Source organism: Nymphalis io, chromosome 1 (genome assembly GCF_905147045.1).
Source record: "Nymphalis io chromosome 1, ilAglIoxx1.1, whole genome shotgun sequence".
NCBI lineage: Eukaryota > Metazoa > Arthropoda > Insecta > Lepidoptera > Nymphalidae > Nymphalis > Nymphalis io.
The window spans coordinates 10,526,753-10,554,609 of NC_065888.1; the positions used below are offsets into that span (position 1 = coordinate 10,526,753).

At 32.7% G+C, this 27,857-nt stretch overlaps 2 protein-coding genes across 7 annotated transcripts in view; one reads left to right on the plus strand and one right to left on the minus strand.

The window, feature by feature from the left end:
- Window positions 1–27,857, plus strand: part of LOC126768863 (cytosolic carboxypeptidase 1-like) — a 54,063-nt gene that overhangs the window by 7,546 nt on the left and 18,660 nt on the right. Inside the window, exons 3-19 of one of the 3 annotated variants that reach the window (XM_050487638.1) lie at window positions 4,755–4,837; window positions 5,201–5,291; window positions 5,373–5,453; window positions 5,832–5,999; window positions 7,297–7,428; window positions 7,504–7,635; window positions 8,010–8,153; window positions 8,414–8,611; window positions 8,687–8,945; window positions 9,016–9,263; window positions 9,353–9,548; window positions 9,630–9,752; window positions 9,839–9,977; window positions 10,105–10,312; window positions 10,667–10,836; window positions 11,143–11,280; window positions 11,631–11,809. In XM_050487638.1, the coding sequence (XP_050343595.1) occupies window positions 4,755–4,837; window positions 5,201–5,291; window positions 5,373–5,453; window positions 5,832–5,999; window positions 7,297–7,428; window positions 7,504–7,635; window positions 8,010–8,153; window positions 8,414–8,611; window positions 8,687–8,945; window positions 9,016–9,263; window positions 9,353–9,548; window positions 9,630–9,752; window positions 9,839–9,977; window positions 10,105–10,312; window positions 10,667–10,836; window positions 11,143–11,280; window positions 11,631–11,809 (2,689 nt within the window). The remainder of the gene's footprint in view (window positions 1–4,754; window positions 4,838–5,200; window positions 5,292–5,372; window positions 5,454–5,831; window positions 6,000–7,296; window positions 7,429–7,503; window positions 7,636–8,009; window positions 8,154–8,413; window positions 8,612–8,686; window positions 8,946–9,015; window positions 9,264–9,352; window positions 9,549–9,629; window positions 9,753–9,838; window positions 9,978–10,104; window positions 10,313–10,666; window positions 10,837–11,142; window positions 11,281–11,630; window positions 11,810–27,857) is intronic. The other 2 variants (XM_050488436.1, XM_050489232.1) reach the window with 2 other exon arrangements.
- Window positions 11,964–25,833, minus strand: LOC126781170 (uncharacterized). Of its 4 annotated transcripts, none has more exons than XM_050506132.1 (6): window positions 25,635–25,833; window positions 16,478–16,583; window positions 14,202–14,278; window positions 13,848–14,055; window positions 13,544–13,699; window positions 11,964–12,976 (listed from the first exon to the last, which is right to left on the minus strand). In XM_050506132.1, exons 1-6 carry the CDS (start codon window positions 25,690–25,692, stop codon window positions 12,538–12,540), a joined length of 1,044 nt encoding a protein of 347 aa, XP_050362089.1. In that variant the 5' UTR covers window positions 25,693–25,833; the 3' UTR covers window positions 11,964–12,537. The 4 variants fall into 4 exon arrangements, with proteins under 4 accessions (XP_050362089.1, XP_050362004.1, XP_050362163.1 ...); XM_050506047.1 differs by having other exon boundaries at window positions 13,544–13,711; XM_050506206.1 differs by having other exon boundaries at window positions 12,705–12,976; window positions 13,534–13,711.

The following is a 27,857-nucleotide window of genomic DNA, read 5'->3' on the forward strand; positions in this document are numbered from 1 at the left end:
TTCAGTACTTTAAATCCAGTCACGTTATTTATTTGTTATTGATTAATATGATAGTGTAATTGTGAAGCAAAATATATAACACTTTTTGAAGCAACTTTGAATGCAAACATCGGCGGTAAATAAAGTCGGTGAACCGCCAGTTTAGATAGTCCATTGTAACATTCTATCGGAGTTGCCTTCCCGCTGACTATACCAGTAATAAAAAATACAGACCAGTGTATAAAATCGTGCATCCTTACCAAATATTTCGGATCCAATTAGGAAAAGCATTGACTTTCATGTGCTTATGTTAATTCATCTCGTGCTTGTTGGTAAATAAAAACATCGTAATAAAACCTGTACAATGTACATATTCGTTGAACTTTACTAATTCCCTATCAAGCAATGGGGTAGAATAGAATAAGCTTCGGACCTTAAAAGGAGAGAAGTTTTTATCCGGCATGTCCCACACATTCGTTCGAATCGCACTAACCTTTTTGGAATACGAATTTAAACGATTACTAGAACGTTGCGCATCGTGACTGGCAATAACGATAAAAATAATACGATAAATTACTTGTTTATGTTATCGTTGGCAACACATCCCGGCTGATATTAAGATGGTTGTTTAGGGAGATCAACGCAAATGGACGGTGGCAGCAATTCGTCAAGCGTGTATAATTTATTGATATTTATAATGTATCATAATACTATATGTATTATTAAGATAGTTAGACTGTTTCTAGATATTTAATAGAATATTACGTAATGAACCGTGGAAAGTAATTATTGTTTTTTTTTATATTTATAAACCACTTATTTAAACCTAGACTATGTTATTATTAAAATGAGAACAGCGAAGACGCGTTGGGAACACTGATGACTAGGGTACAAATGGCGACTACAAAAGAGACTACGACATCTAATGTAAACTTATATTTCATATGAATACCATATTTCCATGAATGCTTAATCTTGAAACATAGATGTTTATTACAAGGCAGTATCACAATACCGCCTTGTAATAAACATGTAGGCATAATAAAATAACATAAAACGTATTAGGTATTAGATAATCACTAAGAGCAGACTTATAATATTTCAGTATATACAACATCTTTAGTTTCATTTTCGTGGGATATTAGTATATATTCGGTTATTTCCGCAATCCGATCTAGATAAGGCAACATACAATTAGAATCATACATGAGAAAAACATCATTCCCTTAAATTTATTCCGACATACTTGAATGTCTTTCCCTGTGGTTTATTTATTGTGACTGCAAACGATACCTTCACAGGAAATTGTGTCCTTTTAAAACTAAAACGTAAATCTGTTTTTTTTTTAATAAGTACTTATTATCATTCTTATTTGGTTCATTTTTCGCCCAGAGAATCGGAATTACTATTCGAAGGGGAAATGCTGCTAGCATTCTTGCGACCATTCCACGCGGTCATAATTTGTACTATTTTTAATTTTTTTTTTTTGTATATATTTAAGGCTTTAGTTCACTTGTCAATCTAACCGACTAATTATAAATTTAACAAAACCAAGACAAAAATATATATGCGACAACGAAACGAAATACCTACCTAACCTATAAACTTTAACTTACAAAGTTATTTACAAACCGAAAATAAATATTTTTAAACAACCCACTCAACTACCCGTTGTAATAATATGTCAAAACTATAAAAAAATATTAAAAACTGTCTATGTCTATTTTCTCTTTTATCTCCATGTGTCTCATAAGAATTAATATTTTTCAAAAATGACTGAAAATAATGCATTATCTTAAAACAAACTTGATTACCATACAAAATGTTATAAGTAAACCTTAAAATATAGACATATGTCTAAGCATGGGCTAGTTAACCGACTATTACCAGCATAAGCTGAACCCTATTTAATATGATTGATCATATAGATCCGAGTTCAAGTTACATTTGAAGACAGTTATTTTATAGCATTGAATAAACGTTCAACGAGATTCTTTAAATTGATCTTTCATGTACAGACAGCGATCAGTTAGAGATTTATTATATGTATAGATAAGATACACAAAATGCACGGACATCATGTTCGTGGAAAAAAAAAAACAATTATGATTGAAGTGTATTTTTCTGGCAATTATTGAAAAGAAAAAATTTCTTATGCCTTGGACGGGTGTCCGACTAGTACACACTAGTACCATAATATTCAGTAATGGTTATTAAAATAAAAAAACAAACATTGCGTACATTTATATCTTTTACAATATAATTTTAAAATTCAAAATGTGAATAACACATTGTGATTGTAATAGTTTTTTTTAGTTTTATTGTTTAATTATTGTATTGTAGTGTAAAATTATGTAGCTTTTAACCTTCTTTAATCAAAGGCAAAAATAATTATTCAAAAGTCAAAACCTAAATTCTCGTTTATCTATACAAATTTTCGAGCTTCATAATATATACATACAAATAAATTTTATTTATCTAGACACGCGGTAGAGTGTCAAGCCATTTTTTTTTCACGCAGTGGAAACTTTCAGAAAGGTACCCAGCTCCCATGGGTTATGTGGGATTCTTACCCACTACAACCACTGCGATGGCCGTCCTCAGCACGGATCGGAGAGGCTGCGTGAACGTGTTGATATAGAGTGTCAAGCCAAGTTCAAGCTAACAGAACTGGCGAGCATCACTCATAACTCAAAAACTATTTCACATAAACATATCAAATATCATATACGAATTATATTATATTATTGCCTTCGCAAGTTCTAAAGTTGTAAGTTCTTATTTTATTCTTATTTGGCTTGCTGGTACAAACTAGCCATCAAATATGTATCTATCTTCCATGACTGTTTTAGTAGGTACTTAATTACAATTCGTAAAATATATGAACTAGCTAAGTCAGACTTTAGGCTTCAATATATTATCCTAAGTTATAAGAAGAAGATATTTTAAGTTGTTATAAAATATTTTATGTTGTTATAAATAAATTTCAGGACTGACCATTGAACTTGGCACTCATTTATATCTCACTTATTTTGTCGTTGAAGTCAACAACCAAGGCATATATCATAATATTTAACTTAACTTTCATTTCACATTTATGTTTTTGATGGGATTGGCTTTTCTCGAAAGTGTACACGAAAGGGTTGCTTAATATTATATCCATATTTGTACAAAATCACGGAACATAATATTAAGTTTCCTTCAGATCGATCGACCCAGCGATCTTTTATATAAAACAGATGTGAATATCATTTTTCTAGTGACTCGCCACCAGATGGCACTGAGCGCATCAATTTCTGTGTTGTTCTAGGTTCGACAATGTCTGCTGGTTTTTCGCTGAGTATAATTTAAGTAAAATTCGACGATTATGATTAAAAAAAAGTATAAAAACATATGAAACAATTTAAACCGTGTATGCAATGCCTAAATATTAATGAGGACTAAGCCCGCGCCGCAGTGACGACGGTGGACGCGTGCCGCCCTGGCTTAGTGCCAACAATTTCGAGACGCTAGTAGTTGTCATCACTGACCCACTCGCTTACTCTTTGCCTTTATTAGTTAATATTTGAGACCTTGATTTAATTTGTGTCGTCTGTAATTTATTTTTATCTGCAAAATAGCAAACATGTATTTGTATATAGTACATGGTCATTTCCGTTATTCAAAGACTTCGCGGAATCGTTATTTTACTTTCTTAATTTTAACATAATGGTACCATCGCTTCGGAATGTAGATTCTACCGAGAAGAACTGGCAAGAAACGCAGTAGTTACTATTTTTATTAATTAAAAAATTACATGTAATAATCATACATAATTTTATTAAGCCTTATTTATTGAAAAAAAAACATGAATTTTAAATTTCGTTATTGGTAAACGTAAAAAAGTTTAGCAATGTACTGGACAAATTATCCATACGATTACTACCAATGCACTGCTAAAGTTTATATGGCTCTTGTACCCAAGCGTTTACGGAATATAAAAATACAAAGTATGTGATTAGGCCCTAGGATAATAAAATTATATAATAGGTGAGGAGAGAGGCTATGTATATGAATTGTTATCAGTAGAATAAATAGATCATCTTAAAAACCATTAAGAATCTATATCGCTATAAATAAAATGAAATAAATGTAATTATTCCAAAACCTTATGTCGTTTGAAAATAAAATGCTATAATAGTAACATGCAAAGTCAGCGCGGAAGCCAATCAGATTCTATGAGTAATAGTGATAGACTCAGGAATAAACATACTTTTATATCAATGATATTTATATATGTAATGACATTAGAGGGTATTGCCCTATTAAATATTACATAACTTGATTAATTACACATAATTCATAATAGATAAAAATCAAACTTGGCTATCACATTTACAATGCAGTTACACTTTATCAATGTCAGTATAATTACAGCTAAAACGATATTTTAGAAATTACTCTTCATTACAGTACGACGTTTACAAGTACGAGTAATTTGGCTTTAGCAGTTAATAGCACAAAGCTGTTTGACTTACTGAGATAGAATAGTAGCAATTACGAACATATTTACGTGGTGTAAGACTATAAAATTGTTTTAAAAGGCCACTTGTAGGCCTTCAGGAGTTACGATACGCGGGTGTTGACACAAAAATAATCTTACGGAAGCCATATTCTCGGCTGGACACGCCCGAGGCCGTCTTCTGTACTTACATATATATTTATTTGGATAGAATATGTTCCCACTGAAGTATTTTCTTTGTTGTGTATACAACTTTATTGGCTTTGTGTTACAGACAAACATATACGTCAAAACACACTTGACAAACTCTGGAGTAAACAATCAGGAGCCATTCAAATGTTAGTGACAATTCTGGAGGTACGTATTTTTGCTCTAAACTACCTATAACTTTATCTATACTATTAAAATTATAAATGCAAAATCAACCCTCTCTGTCTATTTTTCTGTCGGTCTTTCACGGTTAAACAACTGAACCTATTTGATGAAATTTCGTATGAAGCAAGATTGAATCCCAAGGAAGGACATAGACTGGTTTTTTATTCCTAACTCCTCTACCCCGTGCCCTAACACGCGGGGAAAGCTGCGGATGAAAACTAATATTTAAAATGATAAAAGCGACTTAACTTCTAAATGTTGTCAAATCAATTACGACATAAAGATAAAAAAACAATGATAACATTGTTTAAATAAACATATATAATAAAACATATATCATTTCAGAACTCAAGAGATACAGCTACATTAACATACGTAACATCAGTTTTAAGAGAAGCACTTTGCTTAAAGCAAGGAAAAGGAAAAAAGTGTTCAGGTAAAAATAATAAAGTTTATATTCATAAAAAGAAAGACATTTATTAAAATGTGTTCTATGATTAAATCCGATAATAATTACTAGCAAATGAAACGCAAGGAAATAAGAAAAAGGAAACCGTAAAGAGTGGCAAAGAGAATAAAGATCCCATCTTTAAAAAGGGTATGTCCAAGTGTGGCGCTTTGCAAATATTGCTAATTAACACACACTTGCTTCCTACAACTGAACTAACAAATTTTTTAAACCTCACTATCATCTAAATAACCTAACAATAAAATAATACGATGTGATTAATATTATTGACAGTTATTGCAATTATTATCTGTGCACGATTATTATAATTACTTTATTTTAATTAAGTAATTATTGAGCTGTGTTATATGGCATTGTGACATACTAATTGAGTTATATGTTGAACTAACAGAATAATAATTATTATATTAGCATGGAATTTATGAAAATAATTTATTTCTATAACAATGAAGAAGTGTTTGTTTCATAGTCTATTTTAAAAAGGAGAATAAAATTACATATTTCCAGCAAATAACATAGCCCGGCAGCAATGTTCACAGCATTTCATTTCAATGAACGGTACACAAGTTGTAATCCGTTCGTTGCTCGCAATTCATAGCAAACGCGACAGCAACGTCAGCACTGAATTAATGCTACAAGATCTCGTCTGGATCGTTGCAGCACTCGCCCCTAAAGGTAAAATTCTCGTAGCTTAAAAAGTTTTATAATTTAAATTCGTTTATAAAAAAAACAAATCGTACATCTTGTTACGGGTAGTTATTTAAGTGCATTATTAACCGATTTTGCATACTAAACAGCGTTAACATTATTAACTTTTATCTTAGAAAATCCATTATGTTCCATATATCTATACATATTTATGAGTATATAAGTAATAGTTTATATATTTACCGGCGCTTGGAATTTGTGCAGCTCCATCTTTATTCAGTTTGATAGGCAAGTCTCGTAGTTGAAAGTCTATTGTCAATGTAGAAAATTATTTATATTTCTTACAGTACTATTTTCTAAGGGCAAATGTTTTCAAATACCGTTACGTGGTATTACCTCATAAAACTGTCATTCATTTTATAAATGTATTATCGATATTATTAATGAAATTAGACCATTTACCTAATATACAAAATTGCAAGCACAAAAACTGACGAGATAGCGCAGCAAACGGATCACGTAGATCGATAATCTACTAAGTAAAAAGTACTAGGAATAATTTTATAAATATGCTAAATCTTTAAAGGGGAATCATTAAGATGGGAATCTTGACGATGATGATACGGTTTGATGATGATGATCCCTGTCCGACTTCAGCCACGATAGATTGCAACTGCTGAGAAAATATTATAGTGCAAAATTTTTGCGCGAACACACACTCTGCACTCTTTTTTCTCCCACTCTTATAATCCGATGGAACATCAACTTGCCACGACTGCAGAAAGTTCAGGTCCAGGCCTTAAAGCCATACGGTAATTCCGAGGCATAGGATATATCTTCTGCTGTTAGTCTTCTTCTAATGTTATTTTTTAACGATTGGCTTGTGTTTTATTTTGAAACAAATTCTCAATAGAAATTAGAAAAAAAAATTAATATCGCGCGTTTACTTATTCCCTTTATATTCATTTATTATTCATATTAAAATCATTTTTCTCGATAGACTGACTGGGGTAAGATTACCGTCAGACATTAAAATTTAAAACTATTTATTTCTTTCTGTGAAACTATTTGTTTCTTATTTATTTATATATATATATATATATATATATATATATATATATATATATATATATATATATATATATATATATATATATATATATATGTGTGTATGTATGTATGTATGTACCCAAGCTGTTGACACATTGAAATTAGAAGAATAAAAAGAGAAATTCTATAATTATAGATCTATACGTCATACAGTTATTTAGTATGTTAATCAAAGTATTCTTAGTGTCAGTTTTAATTTCTGTTTTTTTTTCAGATCCAAAATTCGCAATAAAAGTAAGAATGTTAGGATGTGTGAGGACAATGCACTTAATATTAAAAGGCCATTTTAGCGATAATAAGTTAATATTTCCTCTTCTTGTTATAATGAAACAACTCGCTAAAAATGGTAAATAATATACGTTTTCTATACATTACAATACGTTTATATTTGTCTCGTTTATTTGTAAGTATTTTATTGTAGCCGTTACAACATCAATTTTAATACGAGACGGAGTTATTGCTACCTACGAGAGAGTTTTAGTTAGTCTCGGCTTCATCCCCACCGCCCGACTCCGGCTCTGTCTCGACGCTATCGATTACTTCAGTAAAAACAGTTAAGATATCCTCCTTATTTTACTTTAATTTAGTTAAGAATCTTATTTTTATAATTATATAAATTAAGGAATGAGACATATCACTATGAAATTATTTTCATATTGTAATTAAGCACCTTATTTGAGCACTGCTGTATTAACGGCTTTATTTATTAATGGTGCTTAGATGTGATTAGTTATCAAGTTGTGTCATTTTCTTTCAAACATCAAATCAATGATTGTCAATGATGTCTGAAAGAGATAAAAAAATCAGTGTTTAACTCGACACCCATTAAACAACGTTTATAAATAAGGCCGTTATTATCTATATTTATTCAATACTCTTCGCATGTTTGCAAATGACCATCCGTTTACACGTGCATAACTCATACAGAGGTATGCTGCATGCAGATAGTGAAGACTGGCCTATGTAGCGTTCTCCTCAGGGTGTTTGACCGCTGGGACCGCTACGAGGGTCGCATGAGACTGAAGATATGCGCACACATCCTCCAAACTTTGCAACATCTTTGTAATATAAGTACGTAATAAAACATATATAAAATATTTTAATTTAAAGAACTTTGGTTAATAATAAAACATATACAACAAATCAAATCAAAAAATGTCACATAAACTCAATGCTGATTTGTTCGGAATTAATTGTCAATTAATTAAGTCTTCATTTTAGTTCCAACATCAAAAATAAATATTGAAATAACTTGTATTCAAAAGGTATTAAATAGAGTAGAAAACCTAAAACGAAATAATTTACTAATCATAATTATAACCGACATTTAGAAGCTGGACGTCGAGCTCTTTGTACAAAGAAGCACGTGCAAACACTACATAGATTCTGCTCGCAATGCCCCGATGAAATAGAATTTGATGGGCTCTTGGCTCGCGTCTGCTCCGTCATTACTCTTTGTCTCAAGCATCAAGCTCTACCAGTTCCTGTTTCCAGTCCCGCATCGTTTAACCTTAACCCTATATTAAAAGGTATAAAATCAAGGATATCAAATTTACTTTCAACGTTAATTTCATAATTTAAAATTTAGAAAATTTATATTTTAGGCACGAACACAATATGGCCATGTCATGAAGATGAAGATGATGGTGCAAATTCCGATTCGAAAACACTAAATTCAGATTTAGATGATGATGGCCCAAATAGTGACAACGACGGTGGCGACGAATATCTTGATATTGAGTTGGAAGATAATGAATTAAAATCTAGTGAAGATGTAGATAAAACTCACATAAAAAACGGAGAGAGCTTACAAAGTACTCTATGGTTTAATCCTAATGAGAGAGATACAGAAGACTTAAAAAAGTTTGTATATATATTCTATATACATTTTATTATTTTTTATTTGCTAAATTTGCCTTTAATTTAATTACAGATATTGTATTTATTTTAAAGAATTCGGTTCTTATAATAAACAAATTAGAGCGGTTAAAAGTCGTTCGAACTCCCGAGGGTCGATACTGGAAGATATATTTGTAACTCAAAATAGCAGTGCTCGAAGTCAACCGTCACCTTCAAGTTTTTCCCTCACCACAGCTGCAGGGAACACAGAATACGAGACCTTAGGTTCATCACATACTTTTTCATTCCTACATGGATTTCATAAGATACATGAAAGTCCTTGTAAGTATACAATAATAAAATTGTCGCACCAATAAATTCCTTTTGACAAACATAGTTTGTTTAACTATTACTTTCAATGTTCATTACAGCAATATCAACCAGCTCTTCTCTTAAGATTCACAAAGATATATCAAAATATAGCTCATTTGCATCCGTCTATTCAACTATATCATCCAGAGTTAAAAGCATAATACCATTCATCAAAGTCGCTTATCCAGATATGACAGGTGGGCAGGGTACTAATCAACCTGAACCTCTAAATAAAATGGAAAGAACTGCTTGCAGGTGAGTTTCATTTTTTAATACACAAGGCATACCTCAAAATAAAACGAATTTCTCATTTTTAAAGTTAAATTGACATTAAAGGAACAAGTTACTGGCATGCGTGGAAAGAGCTATAAATCCAGAATCATATATGAATGAAGTTGTATACGACTTAGATGCTCTTTGTGCGTCTGGCATGACTACCGATGCTTCGTTACAGAAAAGGTTATTTAATTTAATATTCTATAATTTACTTATAGTTAAATTTCTTAAAGAAATTTGAAGTATAATTAAGTATAATTTAAATACAGGTGGACAATCAATATGAGCAGTGACAATTTCTTTTTAATTAACAATGATGAACAAGAAATCACGAAACTTAACAATTTCTCGTCGCGGTTAAGTTTTGAATCAAGATTTGAGTCGGGTAATCTAAGAAAAGCGATACAGGCAAGTGGCCAAACTTCAGTTGAATTAACACAAAGAAAAATAAATATTTTTGGTCATCATTAGTTTTGTAATTCAATTTAATTATTAATTAAAAAAAAACATACTCAAAGCATATTTTGTTTTTTAGGTGGGACCTAGAGAATACGAACTAATTCTGATGCCAGATGTAAATTCAACAAAACGTCATCAATGGTTCTACTTCGAAGTTCGAAACATGCAACAGGGCCGTCCATACACCTTCAACATCGTCAATTGTGAGAAATCAGATAGTCAATTCAATTTCGGAATGAAACCTGTTATGTATTCCGTAAAGGAGGCTGTTCTTGGAAGACCAGGTATACTTTTGATAACAATTACGTATTATATAAAATTCTAATTTTATTTATGTTGGTAGATACTTGCCTTGTACGCCGATGGTTGTGGGCTCGATTCCCAGCCTGGACAGACATTTGTGTGCATGAAAAAGTCTGTTTGTCCTGAGTCTGGGTGTAATTATCTATATAAGTATGTATTTACAAAAGAAAAGTAGTATATGTAGTATATCAGTTATCTAGTTTCCATTGTACAAGCTCTACTTAATTTGGGATCAGAATGCCGTGTGTGAATAATGTTCCAGGATATTATTATATGTCATGAATATATCTATATAATGTATATATACAATCTTGTTTTGTATTCCGTCGTTCTAGGCTGGGTGAGAGCTGGGTCAGATATCTGCTACTATCGCAATAGCTACCACTATACTAACCAGAAGAACAACAAATGCTACCTGACAGTCACATTCAACTTAGAGTTTCCTCACACTAACGATGTCTGCTATCTCGCGTACCACTTTCCTTTTACATATTCAATGATGATGGTAAATACATTTTTTTTTTTCATTTTCATTACTATGTTAAATATTATAGACGAAAAACATTTATATCATATTTTTTAATAACGAAATTCAAGTAATATCCATTTTAAAGAATACTTTTACCACTAAATTAAACGTAGGACGTCAAATTTAAAGATCTAGTATTAGGAGTAGGGATGACTAAAGTTTGACGAATTCCACATCGCTGGATGGTTTAAAGTTTTTAATTTGATTTGTCACCAAATATTATTATTAATTTCTACAAAATTAACAAAGGTATAAAAGTAATTGTTTTTGTATATATTTTAGACGAGAATATGGCAATGGAGCACTCAATTGCCTCCTGGAACATATCTCCGCACTGAACCACTTTGCTATTCTCTTAATAACAATGAAGTTCCTTTATTAACAATATCGGCCGAGGATACGCCATCTAATCCTTTAGTGGTTTGTATTTTTCTATATAAATAATGTTTGTAATATTTAAGATAATTATTGAAAAAGTTGTAGCATCGAGTTTAAATGGGCTACCATTTAAACCCGATACTATAAGACATTACCATAAGGTGGACTATAAAAAAGATATGTTACGTAACATAGTACCATGCAGATTCCGTATAAGAAGCCATTTAATGTCCTTTTGCTTACAAAAAATTCCAACATTTGCTTTTTGAAATATTTAGTGATTTATTTTGCTGACAGGTACTTGATTAATTCCTAATCAATCTAATATGATTATATTTATGTGTCTGTGTAGTTTACCAAAATTAAAAACTTATAAAATAATGATACAACAGGATAGAGAGATAATCTTCCTGACAGCACGCGTGCATCCCGGCGAGAGCAACGCATCATGGGTTATGGACGGGACGCTAGGATTCCTGCTTACAGCCGCGCCATCAGCTGCCGCTTTGCGAGCTAAATACATATTTAAGATTGTTCCTATGCTTAACGTGGAAGGGGTCATCAATGGATGGTGAGTAAATAATCGTTTGTTTTGAAATGTAAATATTTCCCCAGATTATTTTTGATTAACGTGTGTATTACTAGTTAACCTAGTTTCTATTTCATGTTAATCCTGCAAGTCTATCGCATATTGTCAATTAGGGAAAGAAAATAAACAAAACAGACATGTTAATATTAAATTTATTAACGTCACTACATCACTATCCTTTAAATTCTTGAGTTTCAACTTATAATACTTAACTAGGTACGTCACACAATATAAACACTATCTTAAACAACTAAACCGAAGAATATGTCCAGATTGTCTAAACCAAAAATTTACTTAAACAATATTTTTTACGGTTTTTGTGTTAATACGAGAGATCGGACAAATCAACTATAATTACCTCGGCGAAGTCTAGGTACCTATATTTCGAAGAATACTCGTTGTTATATTTGAAGATGTAGGCAAGTCGTATCATACGAGTCGCCACCACCTTCAGTTTTATAGATTATTGCCCAAAAGATACCCTAAATATCCCACCACTCGTCTTCAAGCGTATACAAAAAGACTTCAATACATAAATCTCATTTACATTAAAATAATAAACATTGTCGAAGCGATATCACCCTCATAAGCAAGCATTAGCTTTACATACAAAATGCTTTGAAATATCAAATAATACTTTTGGTACTGCGTAAACCTAAACTTTTTTATTATAACGGTTCGTGATGTTAATGTCACTGTCGAGTCAGACGCTAATAGGCGGGGGGTGCCAGCATACCACTGGCGTGGACGGAGTGCTCGGTGGCGTCCGGCTCGGCAGTAGAAGGCGTGTCGTCGACAGCAGGAGCGTCGCGGGCCTCATGTGTAAGATAAGCAGCTGGATCGTCACCCACCATACCCTCATCAGCCTCATAAGGACCCTGGGTCACTTCTTCCTTTTGCTCCTGCTCAGGTTCCTTTGAGTGAGCGTCAGACGCTCGTGAGTAATGGGAGTCGATTTGTGGTGGAGACTTTAATAGTGCACTGGACTTAAGATGAGGGGACTGAAGACCGTCGAGAGAAGATGGTCGTAGCTTGCCGATGAGGTCGTTAAGAGTAAAGTGAGTTGGGAGATGCTCGGAGCGCGGCGGCGGTGGCGACGACGACGTCAGTGGGTGCGCCGTCGTCGTAGTCGTCATCGACAGCGGCTTTCTGCCAGACCAAACAAAAACCGACCCTCGTATTAGAGAGTCACTCTAAATAGCTGCTACTCATAGTCGAGCTCGGGCTAGATACTTTAATCGAGACGACTATTCGAGCTTCAAAATCTTAATTAATAATATCAAACAAACAATTGTTATGTCACAAGAGATACCAAGCAAAGCCCCCTTCACCCACCCACCAAATAATTTCGTTAATTTAGAAAAGTTTTTAGATATGTTATTCATGGTTGATTAGTGAGAGAAAATAGTGCCGATTCTGCTGGGTGTAGGGCTCTTGTTTGGTGGTTGGGTTGGCGCAGAGACCTTATCCCGCGGGCCCGCGCGCTTCGATCACTATCGAAACAAACGTTTAAATTCTTTAGTAAATTCAAACACTAATAAATCATTAAGAGCTACAGACCCACTACTACACACTCTTAACTAAAATGTCGTCAAATGGACATGTTTGTTAAAGGTGAAATATTTAAAGCTGTGCATAAATGAAAATAAATTATACAGCGCGCGGCTAGTCGGGGAGCGGGCCTCCGGAGACGGTTGGCATCTCACCTGTCATTACCCCTGCGCCGAGGAGACCGGTATGGAGCCGTAGTTGTAGTAGTAACAGCGTGTTTGTTCACAAATGAAGTCTTTGATCTCGCCGCAATGTTGAGGCTCCCAATGGAAAGATGGTGCTTTTAAAGCAACACAGCCGTTAGTCATCACGTGCTCGGTTCTGGAAAACAAACTATTTCTAATATAACCATTGTTTGTGAAATAATCATTCGAATACATAAGCATTTTTAACCATAGATATTGAATAATAAATTCGTTGCGATTGTATCTAATAATAAATGTCATAACATATTGTGTAATCTACGTACCCATGCCTTGCGGTGCGCTGGGGAGCTGTGCTGCCTTGGGGCATATCCAGAGGGTCCATACTGTCGTCCGTGTGCTGACTGGGAGGGTCCATTGTCATGCGTCGCATATAGTTAAATGTTGCATTGAAGGGTAGTCCCGTACTCATCCATAAGTACATGTCAGTGCCGAGGTTGTTACCAGATGTCCAGAAATCGTACTTATTATATCCTATAAAGATAATAAAAACATATTTTGATATTATATTCCAACTACAAAAAAAAAATTCAGTAAAAAGTAATTACTGTCTTGATAGCATTTGGCTTGATTTCCATATCGAATATGTAAATTTTTTCCTAAATAATAGATTTCCTCACCTGCATTAGTTAGGTATGTCGTAATTGAATCGGCCTTTTCTTTCGTCTCAAATGATGCTAGCTGTAAGCCCAACGATCTGAAAGTAATATTATTTATTAATATATTATTAATAATTTTATAAAATGTGCTGATGTCTAAGCTGATTACTTTTTGGAATATTTAGAATCATACTTAAATTCCATATTTTTGTCACAAAATGTCATTGAATCTAACTTTAGATTTTAAAAATCAATGTCATTGACCATGATAAACTAGATCCTGATTGCTTCGAATTGATTTTAAAACATTTATGAACTCGCTTAGTCAGATCAGTAAATACTATTTTAGCCCGATCGGCTAATAGTAAGGATCACAAGCTTACAAAGAACTACATCGTGAAGCCAGTTTATCGAGCTGGAGTTTATCCGCTAAGCACTCGTTTTGGCCTTGCCACGACGAGTCCACATTCCACACGCACTCTAGGACTCTTAATAAAATAAAAACCTCAGCGAAGTCCCGTAGTTATCGGCTCCCGTATTTAGTTACAACATTCTTATAACTATCACGTCTTACGAGATTTAAAATGCTGATATCCACTTCCTTAATTAATTTAATACTATGTTTCGTTAACACATTACATCATACATATTAATGATAAATATGATTTTGTTATTTTTAATGCCGCCGGCAAATTCAATGACGTATTTGCTCCTACGAAACTCCTTACTTGCGAATTAAAAAGTATTCGTTTGTTTTAAATAAGTGTAATTGTACTAATATAATTAATTCAGGTTACTTTTCCATAAATTATACCGCTTTCATTTCAAGGTAACGAATGTTTAACTATTGAATTCCTCGCACGCAAAAACTGCTTGCGCCGAATTAAAAAGTCATAAATTGTACTCGTCTTGAATTAATTATACTGCATTGTGAAGCAATTGTTTTTCCCATTGGGGTATCTTCGACACATCGACATATTTTAGCACCATAACTGTATTGTAGTTTTTTGTAACAGCCTCATAAACATTGAAATATGTACCGGGAACCGCCCCTTGAAATGTTTCTTAAAACTTCAAACTTCAACTTAAAGTTTCTTATTTGACGTGTTTGCATAATGGGCAACTTTTTTTACCGCGGTTTTTACAGCTTTTTAAATTTTTACAAGAATAACACAATACAAATAATGACGAAATATATGAAAGATTCAATGTTTTATAGATGGTTTTTTAAAAGAAGTCGGACTTATTTCTGTTTTTACCGTAAGCCCATTTTTCCTGCGACGAAATTATCTGAGGAATCGCGTCATGCAGTTTGCATTAGCTATGCTGTGGAGACGCTCACCTCGCATGGCACTTTGTCACGCTACCTGTAGCTGCGTTGCGCTTATTGTAACCAGGAGCCAATTTATACCATAATTTCCTGTATATAATACTCCTAACATGTCCTTAATCGATTTACCACTTAAGGTATATTTTAGTAATATACAGCATTATATAAAGGAGTAAAATTTTATCCATTTATTTTACTATAGCAAAGGCACTAAATAAATTCATTTTAAAAAAGTCAAACAGTGTAAAATTTTATTTAAATATGCCCGTAGTATAAATGTTCTTACAATTGGTACTGTAAATATATAGGTCGTGACGAAGCCGCAATAGAAGGACATCGTGACCGAGCATCGAGGCGACTGACCTTTTAGTCGTTTAAGCGTGCGCTTGGTAAAATCGAGACTGCAAAATGTCTAATAATCCATTCTTCCTATTCCTAACCCGAAATGAAAAAAAAAAGATTTCTGATAATTTTCTGCTGTGCAATCATAGAATAAAGAGGAGTGCAATTTTATGAACTGTAATAATTACACACTTGCCACTTATATTTATTGTAATCCGGGAACCGTGGGAGTGTAAGACAATAAAACCTCAATCCTTTTGTCCACATTTATTAGTGGGAATAGCTCGCGGAAGTAGTTCGCCGAGGTAACGATATTGTTCTTGGTTTTCCCAGAACCACTAACGGTAATGCAAATGCCCAGACGCTTCCTGGTTGTGCTCGTGAGCCTTCGAAGCGCGCCTAGGCCTGCTTGTTAACGCCCAGAGGAAAGTCGTTATGGCAGGACAAGAGTAAAGATAAGCCAGATAAGCATTCAAAGTCACGATATAACTATTATGTCTATCGAACGCGCTGAGAGAAATATGATACGACTGTGGTTAAGCTATGGAGGTGTGTCATTGTTAAGTACCTCGATGGTCGATTCGATACGCAGTACACTAGTGTTAGCAATGTAAAGTGGCCTCACCTGCAATACTGATAAGCCAGAAAATAGTTCAGCTCGGGGCTATACGGGTTCATCCTCGATATAAAGTATTGTACGCCATCAAGTTGTATCGTAGTTATCCTCTGAGCTGTAACAATGTTAAGAGTATATTACAATTCATGTTTAAGAAATAATCTTCGAATTAAATATATTTTTGTAAAGTTATATTTCACGTAATATACTTGGATCACTTCTAACCATATTTTTTATATAATTATAGAAAGTTAATATAATCATAATAACTACGAGTATATTAACTTTTATACATAAATTACTAAATTATTGGCTATTGTATAATATATCATTTATAAATTAAAGTATACACTTATTTTTGTCTCAAAATTATATTAAGATAAAATTAGCTACCTCAGTTAAAATCTGTGTGAATAAAAGTTTAAATTATACATCAAATTCATACAGACCTACACGTTCTGCTGTCAGACCATTCTGTTCCGATATTATGTAATTAAATTCATTGAATACCACCGACCTTCTGTTGTGGCTTGGCTTACCGGGATTTATTTTAATTCGTAATAAACTAATTTTATATATAATACATTACGTTCATCTATAATATTAAAGTATTTAAAAGATAGAGATTTCATGTTGCAAATAAAGTTCATTAAACCACGTAAGATGTATAGATATATTAAAAACTAATTCCGTCTGATAATGTCGATAGTTGGCATGGTTATTTTTGAGAACCAAAATGGATAACATGAATCTTAACCGAGAAATTAGTATTCATGTGGTTAATTTTTATTTAAAATGAATATCGTGCTCGACGGCGAAGGAAAACATCACGAGGAAATCTGCTGTATTGGATAAATTGAAATTCTGTGACAAATATATTTACCTACACACAGTGCAGCATCATGTTGAAATAGGAGCCTTTGATATAGAACATTTTTATTTTATTACGACAAATAATGAAAGTACTCTCAAGTTGTACCAATGGTTGTATACGACACTGACTACCTCGAACGATATAATTCTACGTCGTTAAGTTTAATTTATTACGTCTTTATTTTGATTTAAAGCTCCCATATCGATATAAATAAAATTAATGCTAGTCGTATTTCCTGTGTCTGTCGATGAGTAAACGGATGACCACAGAACATAATCTGCATCCTTCTCATTTGCATTTGCTTCAAGGAATATTTAACAGTAATTTATATTATTTTCTCTCATAATAATGACTAACGATTTTATTTTTTATCTCTTTTTATCTTTTACTAGAAGTAACATTGACTTTATTTGAACAAAACAGTATCGTATCAAAATGAAGTTAAATTGAAAAAATATAATTTTATTATTAATAAAATAAAAACACGTATTCATTATTTTCTTTCGCCGGTTCTTCTCAATCGATCAAGATAAACTTGTATGAACTTTGCATACACGTTGTCAGAGGTACAGTAAAGCACATAAGGTCCAGAGAAGGAATCTAGTAATATGTAATGAAAAATGATAATAGGAATGGCGATGGCAAATCGTAAAATGACTTATTATTTTCTAATATGTACATGTTTTTGTAGAAGCGTGTTCGAGTATAATACTTAAGCTGTCAATTACAGACTTAATGGAATTGGTTATCGTATCAGCCAGGTTTTACTTGTCTCGTCTTCCCGTCTCCTTGGAATCCATGCATAATGCAACCTCATGCATATACAATGTCGCGCATTTCTCGACTTATTCTTTTTGTCTCCAGACGACAACTTCTCTGACGTAATGTTTTCTTTTATTGCAGTTAAATATTTTCAAGTCGTTTGATTCTTCGAACAGTGACCAATAGTGAGGAACTTGTTCGCGTTATGCAACTCCTTTTATATTTTGAATATATAAAAAATGTGGAATTTAAATATTTTTCAGTATTCGTTTTTGAACGGTTACTTGAATTGAATGAAATAATAATCATGTCCACGTATTGGGTGTTTATCCAATACGTAAACATAATTATTATAACAATCATAATATTACAATGTATGAATCTTGATTATTTACGTAAACATGTAGAAACCTTTAAATGACTATTGATTTTTACAAATTCCTACCTCCAACGATTAATATATAAAGGATATTTTTTATTATAAAAATAATAATAGGAAAAAAATAAACGAATAATGCTAACATTAAAAAAAAATTGCGAATAAAATTGGCTTAGTCAATATCATCATTCATTCTCAATATGTGAAACGAATATAACGTTGAGAAACACAAATACAAACAAATATAAACACACACAACAAGATGACAATTCATCCTTGTAGAAAAGCAATGATTTATCACCGAGGAACTCAAAACGTGAAGAATTGTTGGCATTCTGGGCTACCAAAAATCGGATACATTACAATGAATACTACTCATTTGTAACGTACATAACATTATTTCAGATAAAGTCATAAATATAATTTTATGTTGAACACGAAATTCAAATGTCATATTAGGATCTGATGGATGCATTTTACAAACAGTGCATTGAATGATACTAGTTTTGACGTATGAAGAGAGCATGAGACAAAAAGGCGGGTCACGTCTTAGATGTTGCTCAATGCATACTGATGTGACGCCAACACCACCGACACGTACTCGCTCGGCACCAACCAGGATGCAACATTCAATACTGTATAAAACTCTTTTATAATACAGCATACATTAAACGTTCAATTTTCTTTTATTCTTATTTCTTAAGCCTCTGTAACATAACACAATTCTAGCAAAACCCATTTCTAAATATTAGAAAACATCGTTAGGTTTGGATGCTCCCTAACATTTACATATTCGGCAACAACACAATGTTACCGGGTGAGTGCCCCGAGCCCGTAGATTTCCGCCTGCTCATCCAACGACGCACACCGGACGCGCTTCTAACGGCCCCTTGTCCAAAACTATGAAACACTTCGCGAATGACGCATCACAATATATCGTTTGATAGCAAGCTGTTTCAAACAAATAGCCTACCCATTCAAAGCAAAATGAAGTGCCTAAACTTACGTTATTTGGCTTGAAACTTCATGTGCCCTAAATGTTAAGGATTTGATACCTTTAAGGATGTCGATACAATATTTTTATAAATGTCTGTGAAAGGATAAAAATGTTATGATATTAAGCATTATGAACAGATATTTTGAAACATGAAGGATGTTATACGTCTATGTCTATGATAGATACAGTAAGTAGGTCTATCATTTTGTTATTAATATACTCCAGAAATATTAGTATAGTTTTATAAATATATAAAGTTATGTACGTTGCTGAGTTAACTGAGTAGTCGCTGTCTATTACTTCTACATTTATATTATATTATAGTTATATTAGCTGGAGATTTTGAAAAATTGAACGCCATAATCTCGTAAATTAACAGTTCAATTTAAATAAAACTTTCAACGTTAGACAGTCTGGTGACAGGGTTAACTAATATAACAAAAAACTTTATAGAATTGGCCTTTATAAATCAAATTTAACACGGATAATACAAATCATCACACAAGCAGATAATAACAATTATACGAGTTACATTACTTTTTACTAGGTCTAATATAAAATTCATTGCACAAAAGATACATAGGTACGAGATCGGATCTTAAGTTCCGGTGTGGGTACATAAATTTTATAGCGTACAAAATTCGTGTTATATTTCTGAATGAATGGGAGGAAGTTGTCGTTATTATTACATGGTACTTAAGATTCCGTCACGAGACAGTTTGTTAACGAATACTAATAGCACAATACCTGGTTTTATGACATTTAATTTAACAAAAACAATCGACATTGTTTGAATAGATCAATCCTTGATGATTAGTTACTAAACAACGATTCGATAAAAAAATACATAATATGTATGTCTAAATTATATAAATTCTTACATTTTATTTATTAATTTATTCAAATGTATATAAATAACGTTTAAACATTAGTTGTATATATTGTTAGATTATTATGAATTTATAATAAAAAAATACCCCGAGAATCAATAGTAATAGTTTGCAAAAAGCAAGGTGTTTATGCAAACTTGACTTCGATATTTATACATACTTCAGTAGCAGCGGGGATGTTATGGAATTTGCATGATATTTACATTATTCTAGTGAAAATAAAATAGTAGATTTATATACTTATTCACAAGTGTCTATAATACTGCCTATAATACTAATAGGCTGTTACGCAGCACGACATCCACTTATGGAAAACATTGCGCAAATAGCCCTTATAAGAATTTTTATCGTCGGCAATTGCACGATTTTCTATTCATACAATATTTATTTACTTTTTTTTATGTTTTGGTTTATACAATTTTAGCATAAATCTAAAATGCCTAACATATAAAAATGATTTGAAACGATTTCTTCAACCATCACGCATTTGCTTAGAGTGGTAGTGTAAGCTCATGAATGCCAATGATATTTTGATAGTATTAATGATTTCAATAATGACATTAAAATCTTTAATTATTGTTGTTTTCTATGTATATCGAAATACTTTGTTTTGTCAACAGCAATTTCAATTTATAAAATCTTATTTCGATATTACATGTTATAATTTGCACCATTCGCTATATGTATGTTGCTATAGTGGCGCAGTGATTACGCAAGAGTAATAAAATAAACTCATTAAGATTATAATAATAAGGAATCTTTAAAAATTACAAGCGGGATATTTTAAAAATTGAACTTTCCACGTCCGATTTTTTTTTTAAAACGCAATTGCGTTAACAAAATCTTTATAACTTAAAAATTATCAGATTTACTTTGGCGTCTTCTGATATTTGAACAAAAGTAACTTATTTATAAAATAAATGCAGAGTGTATTGTTATTAAATTGTAAGTTTTCATTGTCATTGTTTCTTAAGATTCAAATTTAAATTTATAACGAGTTACATACTTGAATAGAACGCTTTAAATAAAAAAAAAGGTAAGAAGAAACTGGCTTTTTTGAATAGATTGCAAGTGAATTGTGATTCAGAGGTATACGACCGGTCATTGTAAGGAACTTAGTCTCTAAAAATAGTAATCCTAGCCGTAGTATAATTCTAAAGCACTCCGGGGGGTATTTATTATTATGACGATTCGAGCGAGCGTAACACATACCGCTCGTATTTCTTAAATATCGTAGAAATAATCAATCTGTCATACATAAATGTACATTTGATTATTTTTCTTTAAAACATAAAATTGCCATCTTAAATATATTAAACAATAAAATATATCCATAACGACCGTACTTACAATGTTAAGCACTACGTGTAGAGGTAATAAGTTAGCGCCAGGATGTAAGAAGAACGGCTTGCCTCGCGGCGAGCGGCGCTTAAGCATGTGTGCGATTGTGCACTGCATTACATGATTGCATAACGCAAACCAGTCGCTCGTATCGGTCGCAATAACTCGCCCTCTCCGGGCAAATTACGTTGCCACCAAGTACAAGGGCAAGGTAGACCCCATTTCACGGCCGTAACCACGTTTCCCGCCCTTTTGCGACTTACTTTAACGTAATTTTACGACAAACTTGATTGATATTATTTCATAATTTAATTAACAAAATTATACACCTACAAATCGTATTTTCAGCTACCAAGAAAAGAGGTACAACTAAGTTGAACGAAACTAGTTCAGACTCAAAGTAATAATTCGAGCAACCGCAAATTATTGCTTAATGTACCGTAAAAAAAAATTGCAATTTAAAGTTCTATCAAATTTTGTTGATGAGCCCCGTCCGTGGGAACGTCGATCGAATCGTTCGCGGTCGGATAACGATCGAAACACAAAAAAGGGATCAAGATAATGAAGAACAAACGAGCAGTATACAAACCCAAGGACGAGCTGCGATCCCGCGCCGCACTCGTCCCTGTGCTGGAATGCACCAACCAGACTATTTTTAGTTATCAAACCCGATACCGACCTGGACTTGTTCAACCAGGCAAACAGTTGTTCACCGTTGGTGGTATTTTTGAAAACAGCAAATTTTCAAAAATGTTTAACTTTATCTATATCCTTTTTAGCTATTACATAAAGTAATAGAAAAAAAACATAAATAAAATGTAATAAAATAACTTTAGGGCCGCAAATCCATATATATTGACAAAAAAGATGAGCACCCCGTAATTTGATATTATAATCGCCGTCTCTTACGGACCAAGTTCAAAAAATCGGGACAAAAAAGTATTGAAGAATCACAATAAATTTAATTTCTAAACTCTTCGGCTTCGAACCGATCTCAAGTTAATCCGATTTTATGTACGAGTACCTTACAAAAAATTATTTTCGTTAAGATCGTTAATTTCAAAATTTATTACTTGTAATGAACATTAAATAACTTTGAGCACAATAAAAACAAAGGGCGAACTCTCCTTAGAATTCTCTTTTATGTTTCTCGTTGATTAGACATATAAATGCCTCGTAAAAGTAAATTGTTGAAATAACCAATTTACACAACAATCGCGCTATCGCCATTACTCGACCATATCCTTATATACATATGAATACAATGAAGTGAGAATTTTTAATATTTCAAATAAAAACTATTTATATCATGTAGATGGAGCGGAAGTGCAGAATGTTCTATAATAGCTTATATACGAAAGCTGTTTTCTTATATTAAATGTTAGCTAACATTACAACATTTTTGCATAATGAGGACTGCAATTATGCTAAGAAATGGAATGCTAATCGTAAGAGATCTGACGAGCTTTATGTCATTGACACAGACTGAGCGCACGTTACAGCTGTAAAAAAGACCACGGTGGAGTCATAAAAATATCACTACCGCATTATTTACAAGACCGGTAGTGGCGTTGCAAGGCATTGGAGACTTATACAGATAAGATATAATTTTATTCCTTAGAAACTGCAAAGGTACGTGTCTGTCCTCGGCAACTATCCGCTGGCCATTGAACTCGCACCTGTCGTCGCTCTTCATCACCCCTCGCTATTTTTTCTCGACAAAACTTCCGTTCCACAGTTTTTGCTGCTGTCGATAACCTGTCTGATACCGCGGATACGCCTCATTAGCAAAATCGCTCACAACGTTGTTGATTTGAATAAATCAAGTCTTGAGAACTTTCGTAGGATTATAAAGTAATTTTTATGAGGTAATTCGCTCCACTCCAATATTAACATTGCTCGAGCAAGAGAAACGAAGTGTCAATGACTCTACATTTTTTACACAAATCATTACGACATATGTATGCATTTTATAAATATAATAAAAGGTTTTAATTTATTTAAGCATTTTTTTTAGACGTGTAACGGAATTTGAAAGATGATGCAATGTAATTAATACGTGTATTTATGTATATTATACCGTTATCATTTAAAGTAAATTTATATAACAGTAATTTTATAATAATTTCTTAGTTTGTAAATGGTGCCTAAAAATAACTAAATACATATTCGAGCTGAATTACTACGAAGCTAATTGTTTTAACTGAGTATAGTGCACTTGTCTACATAGCAGTAGTGGACGCACTTGAATCAATATGAAGCGAATAGGAAAGTGGTTCCGTTTTCTGAACGACTTAAATTTAATAAAACTATGTTGGTTATTCCACGGAAAAATATTTACACATTAAATCACCATGATCAAAACACTTCTATCGAATTTGAGTTTTTGAGAATCATTATATTATTAGAAATACTTTGATTTTAAATACTTGCTAAAAATGAATTACTTTTGTTTGCTCTAAATTATATATTAATAAAATCAATTTCGTTGCATATTTCTTACTGGTGGTAGAGCTTTGAGCAAGCTCGTCTGGGTAGGCACCACCCACTCATCAGATATTCTACCGCAAAACAGAAGTACTTGGTATTGTTGTGTTCCGGTTTGAAGAGTGAGTGAGGTAGTGTAATTACAGCCACAAGGGACATAACATCTTAGTTCCCAAGTTTGGTGGCGCATTGGTGATGTAAGCGATGGTTAACATTTCTTACAATGCCAATGTCTATGGGCGTTGGTGACCATTGACCATCAGGTGGCCATATGCTCGTCCGCCTTCCTATTCTATAAAAAAAAATATATATTAAAACTTGATACTATATATTATCTGTGATTCTAATCGAAGTGAAGTGAAATTATTTAATTTTTAACGGCCTTACTTATATACGTTGTTTAGCGGTTTTACATCTTTGATTAACTACAGATTACAATTCTTATAATATATAATATTGCTTCTTATGAACTCATAAAATTTATGATATATTTGATAATTTTTGTCTTCTATAATATATTTTTATTCCAATCTTAATTCAAATGGTATTTATTGCGAGCTATTTAACGCCTCTTGAAATTATCAAAAGTTCTGTTTCAGTATTTTCTTTATTTTACATAAGATTATTATATTTGTAACAATGTGTATATAACAATAATTAACAAGTAAATAACAATTATCGATATAATTTACGTTAGTTTCTCTAAAAAAATAATATCTAATATTTGAAATTTGTGAAAGTTTAAAATATGCTATTGAGTCTATATTCTACTTTGAGGTTGAGATGTTTACGAGCTGCCTACTGCCATTGTACTGTGATAGAAACAGAACAATGAAGGTCGAGGACCCGCGGGTCACAGCAGCGATCTTAAGAAGTCATAAACTTGAAACGTTTACCATTCCTTCTTTTATTACATCCTGATTAGAGTCAGTTTTTCTAACCATTCGGGAAATGCTAGTTAAGTCCATGCTTATTTGTTAATAATTATAATATATTTACCGTATTACCATTAAATTTTTAATAAATGCTTAAATTGCTTTTTTAATTAAAACATTTTAAATTCTAGAACTCAAATTAATATTACCCTTACGCTAAGACTCATTGTCGTTATATTCTTGAAAATTAAGATTAATTCTAAAATTTGTGATTAGATTGTCCATTACATGTTCCACGTATTCTAGTTGCAGGTTATTTTATCTGTTGACCGTGTTACTAAATTAAATTGTCATATAATCACATGTAGTCGTCGATTAGAATAATTTACTGCGAGTGTCGTCACATATTAAAGTAGTGTCACCGCTTAAGAGTATGAGCAGATCATTAACATGTCCCAAATAAATGGACTTTAATTAAATAATTTGTTATCGGACAGTTTTAGATTAATTTAAAAATAACCTTTGTATCATTATTAAAAAGGTGAAATTAGTAAGACATACCTGCAACTGGCCCAAGCGTAGTCACGAAGAGCAGGAAAAAGCTGGCGAGTAAGAGCATGTTGATAGAGACGGTTGAATTTCTTCTAACTATTGCGGGATCACGCGCTAGATTGCGCACACGCAACACGGGACACTCGGGCACACTGAACGCGCGCTCTCCAGAACCCCCCCTTATAACAGCAACGCGTCCCGCGCGCTCGTCTACACAAACAATGGTGGCGATGTTTCGACGACCGGATCCTTAAACATCGCATACATTGAATCTCCAAGTCCGAGTCTCTCAATAATTGTATAAAGTGAATCAGTAATGGTGTCACAACATCTCTGGGACTCGTTTCGCCGTCGAGGCGGTACAGGCACGGACGTCCGGCGGCGGACGGACGCTCGGCGCCCGCGCACCCGTTCGCTACGACACGGGAGTTATCTCGGCAAATCGTACCGTACTATAGTTGCGTTCGCTCGATTTGTTCTTGTTGCGGTCGTTGGAATTCTTCTCCCGTCCAAGGGGTCGTCGAAAGTTTTCTTATTTCAAAACGCTATTTCTTAAATTGAGAAGTGTAAGAGATAATAAAGTAAGGTCAATTTCCGTTGGAAAATTATCAAAAATGTAATGTGTATGTGTCAATTTGGTAATCATAGTAAATATTTTGTTATTTTAATATAACCTTCTTTTCGAAAGGAAAAGAGACCTTAGCCGGACTAAGGTGGGAATCTACAAACAGTTACTTTACTGTATATACAATTTTTAAATATAAACTAATAGAAACTTGAAACATAGAAATACAAAATATTTGATTCTAAAAACTAAAACCAGCAAAATTTTTTTACGAACGCTCGGTTAGTATGCGTGCTGCTATCAGCTATAAGAGACCGTCAGCCGTGATCAAAAAAAGGTAAAATATCGCGATGGCGGTGATCTCACACCTTACGAGTTTCATGCTTTAGTGATTTATATTCAAATTTACGACTTTATTTAAGATGCATGTATATTAATAATTCATCTTATTACTTATTACTACTTTATAAAAATTCTTAAATTGACTATCGACTTTTTAATCGATTTACGAAATTAGAAAAATGTAAAATTTGCGTTTAATTTATTTTAACGGAGGCTTGTTTAATATATGTTAGCAGTCGTAGTCAGATTAGATACCTAAGACTAACCACGGCAAATATTTTGAGGAAATTTAGCCCAATAATTTGATGTCCAAGGTTAAATTTGGAATTTCTGCAGGATCGATTCATTCAAAAAAATTCTAATTTAAAAAAAACGATACTTACAATTCACATACGGCGATACGATTCGACCATCCATCAGATTCGCAGTAAAATCTGTGTTGAGATGAAATTGATCTTTCAAAGCTTTTTTCCTTTTATTAGATGTACAGAACCCTAATTAAAATATGAAGTATTTCATCAACATGTACGTATTAAATTTAATCAACGTTCCGCATAGACGATAGGCTTGGTTGAACTATGAGCAATCTCACCAAAAACTAAACAGGATACAAAGCAGACTAAGTGTTTATTTGTTATATTTTATATAGTTAATTATTTATGTAATATCTGTTACCTTTTATTTATGCCTACCGCAGTAGGCAACTTGTGATCATTTTGTAAAAGGGACCTTTATTACATTTTGTACAAGATATTATATATATTTTGTACAAGATTGTGTTGTTGCAGTTCTCGTCTAGTGTTCGTTAAAATAATAATCTAACGTAATTAAAACATTTTGACTTACAAGTAACTTTCTTTTTTTGATAAAGTATTTATAACGATTGCTCTGAACGTCGCCAATAGAGTATGATTTTTATATAAATATTTTTTATTATGTCACAATCGTCGTTGTCGCGTAAAGTTTTATGTTGCGTATAAAGCGTTTTAGTAGTAGTAGTAGATCTTACTAATTTAATTCAACATTCGACGTTTAAATTATTCCCAAATAACGTTTTTTTCTTTTATTTGCTTACAAAAATGTAAAAAAGAAATTAAATTTTATTTAGAGTATTCTTAAATTTCTTACTTCTTCCCAAAAGTAAATTAAAATATTTATAACACATGCGTTACAGCCGAAAAACAAATAGGTCACCTAATTGTAATAAGTGGTGAACCCTGACCAGATATTGGCACTGTAAGAAATATAAATCATTACCAATCTGTAATTTTTCTGCCAAGCATGGGATTAAAGGCGTTTATCGTACCTGTAATTACTCTGGCTCA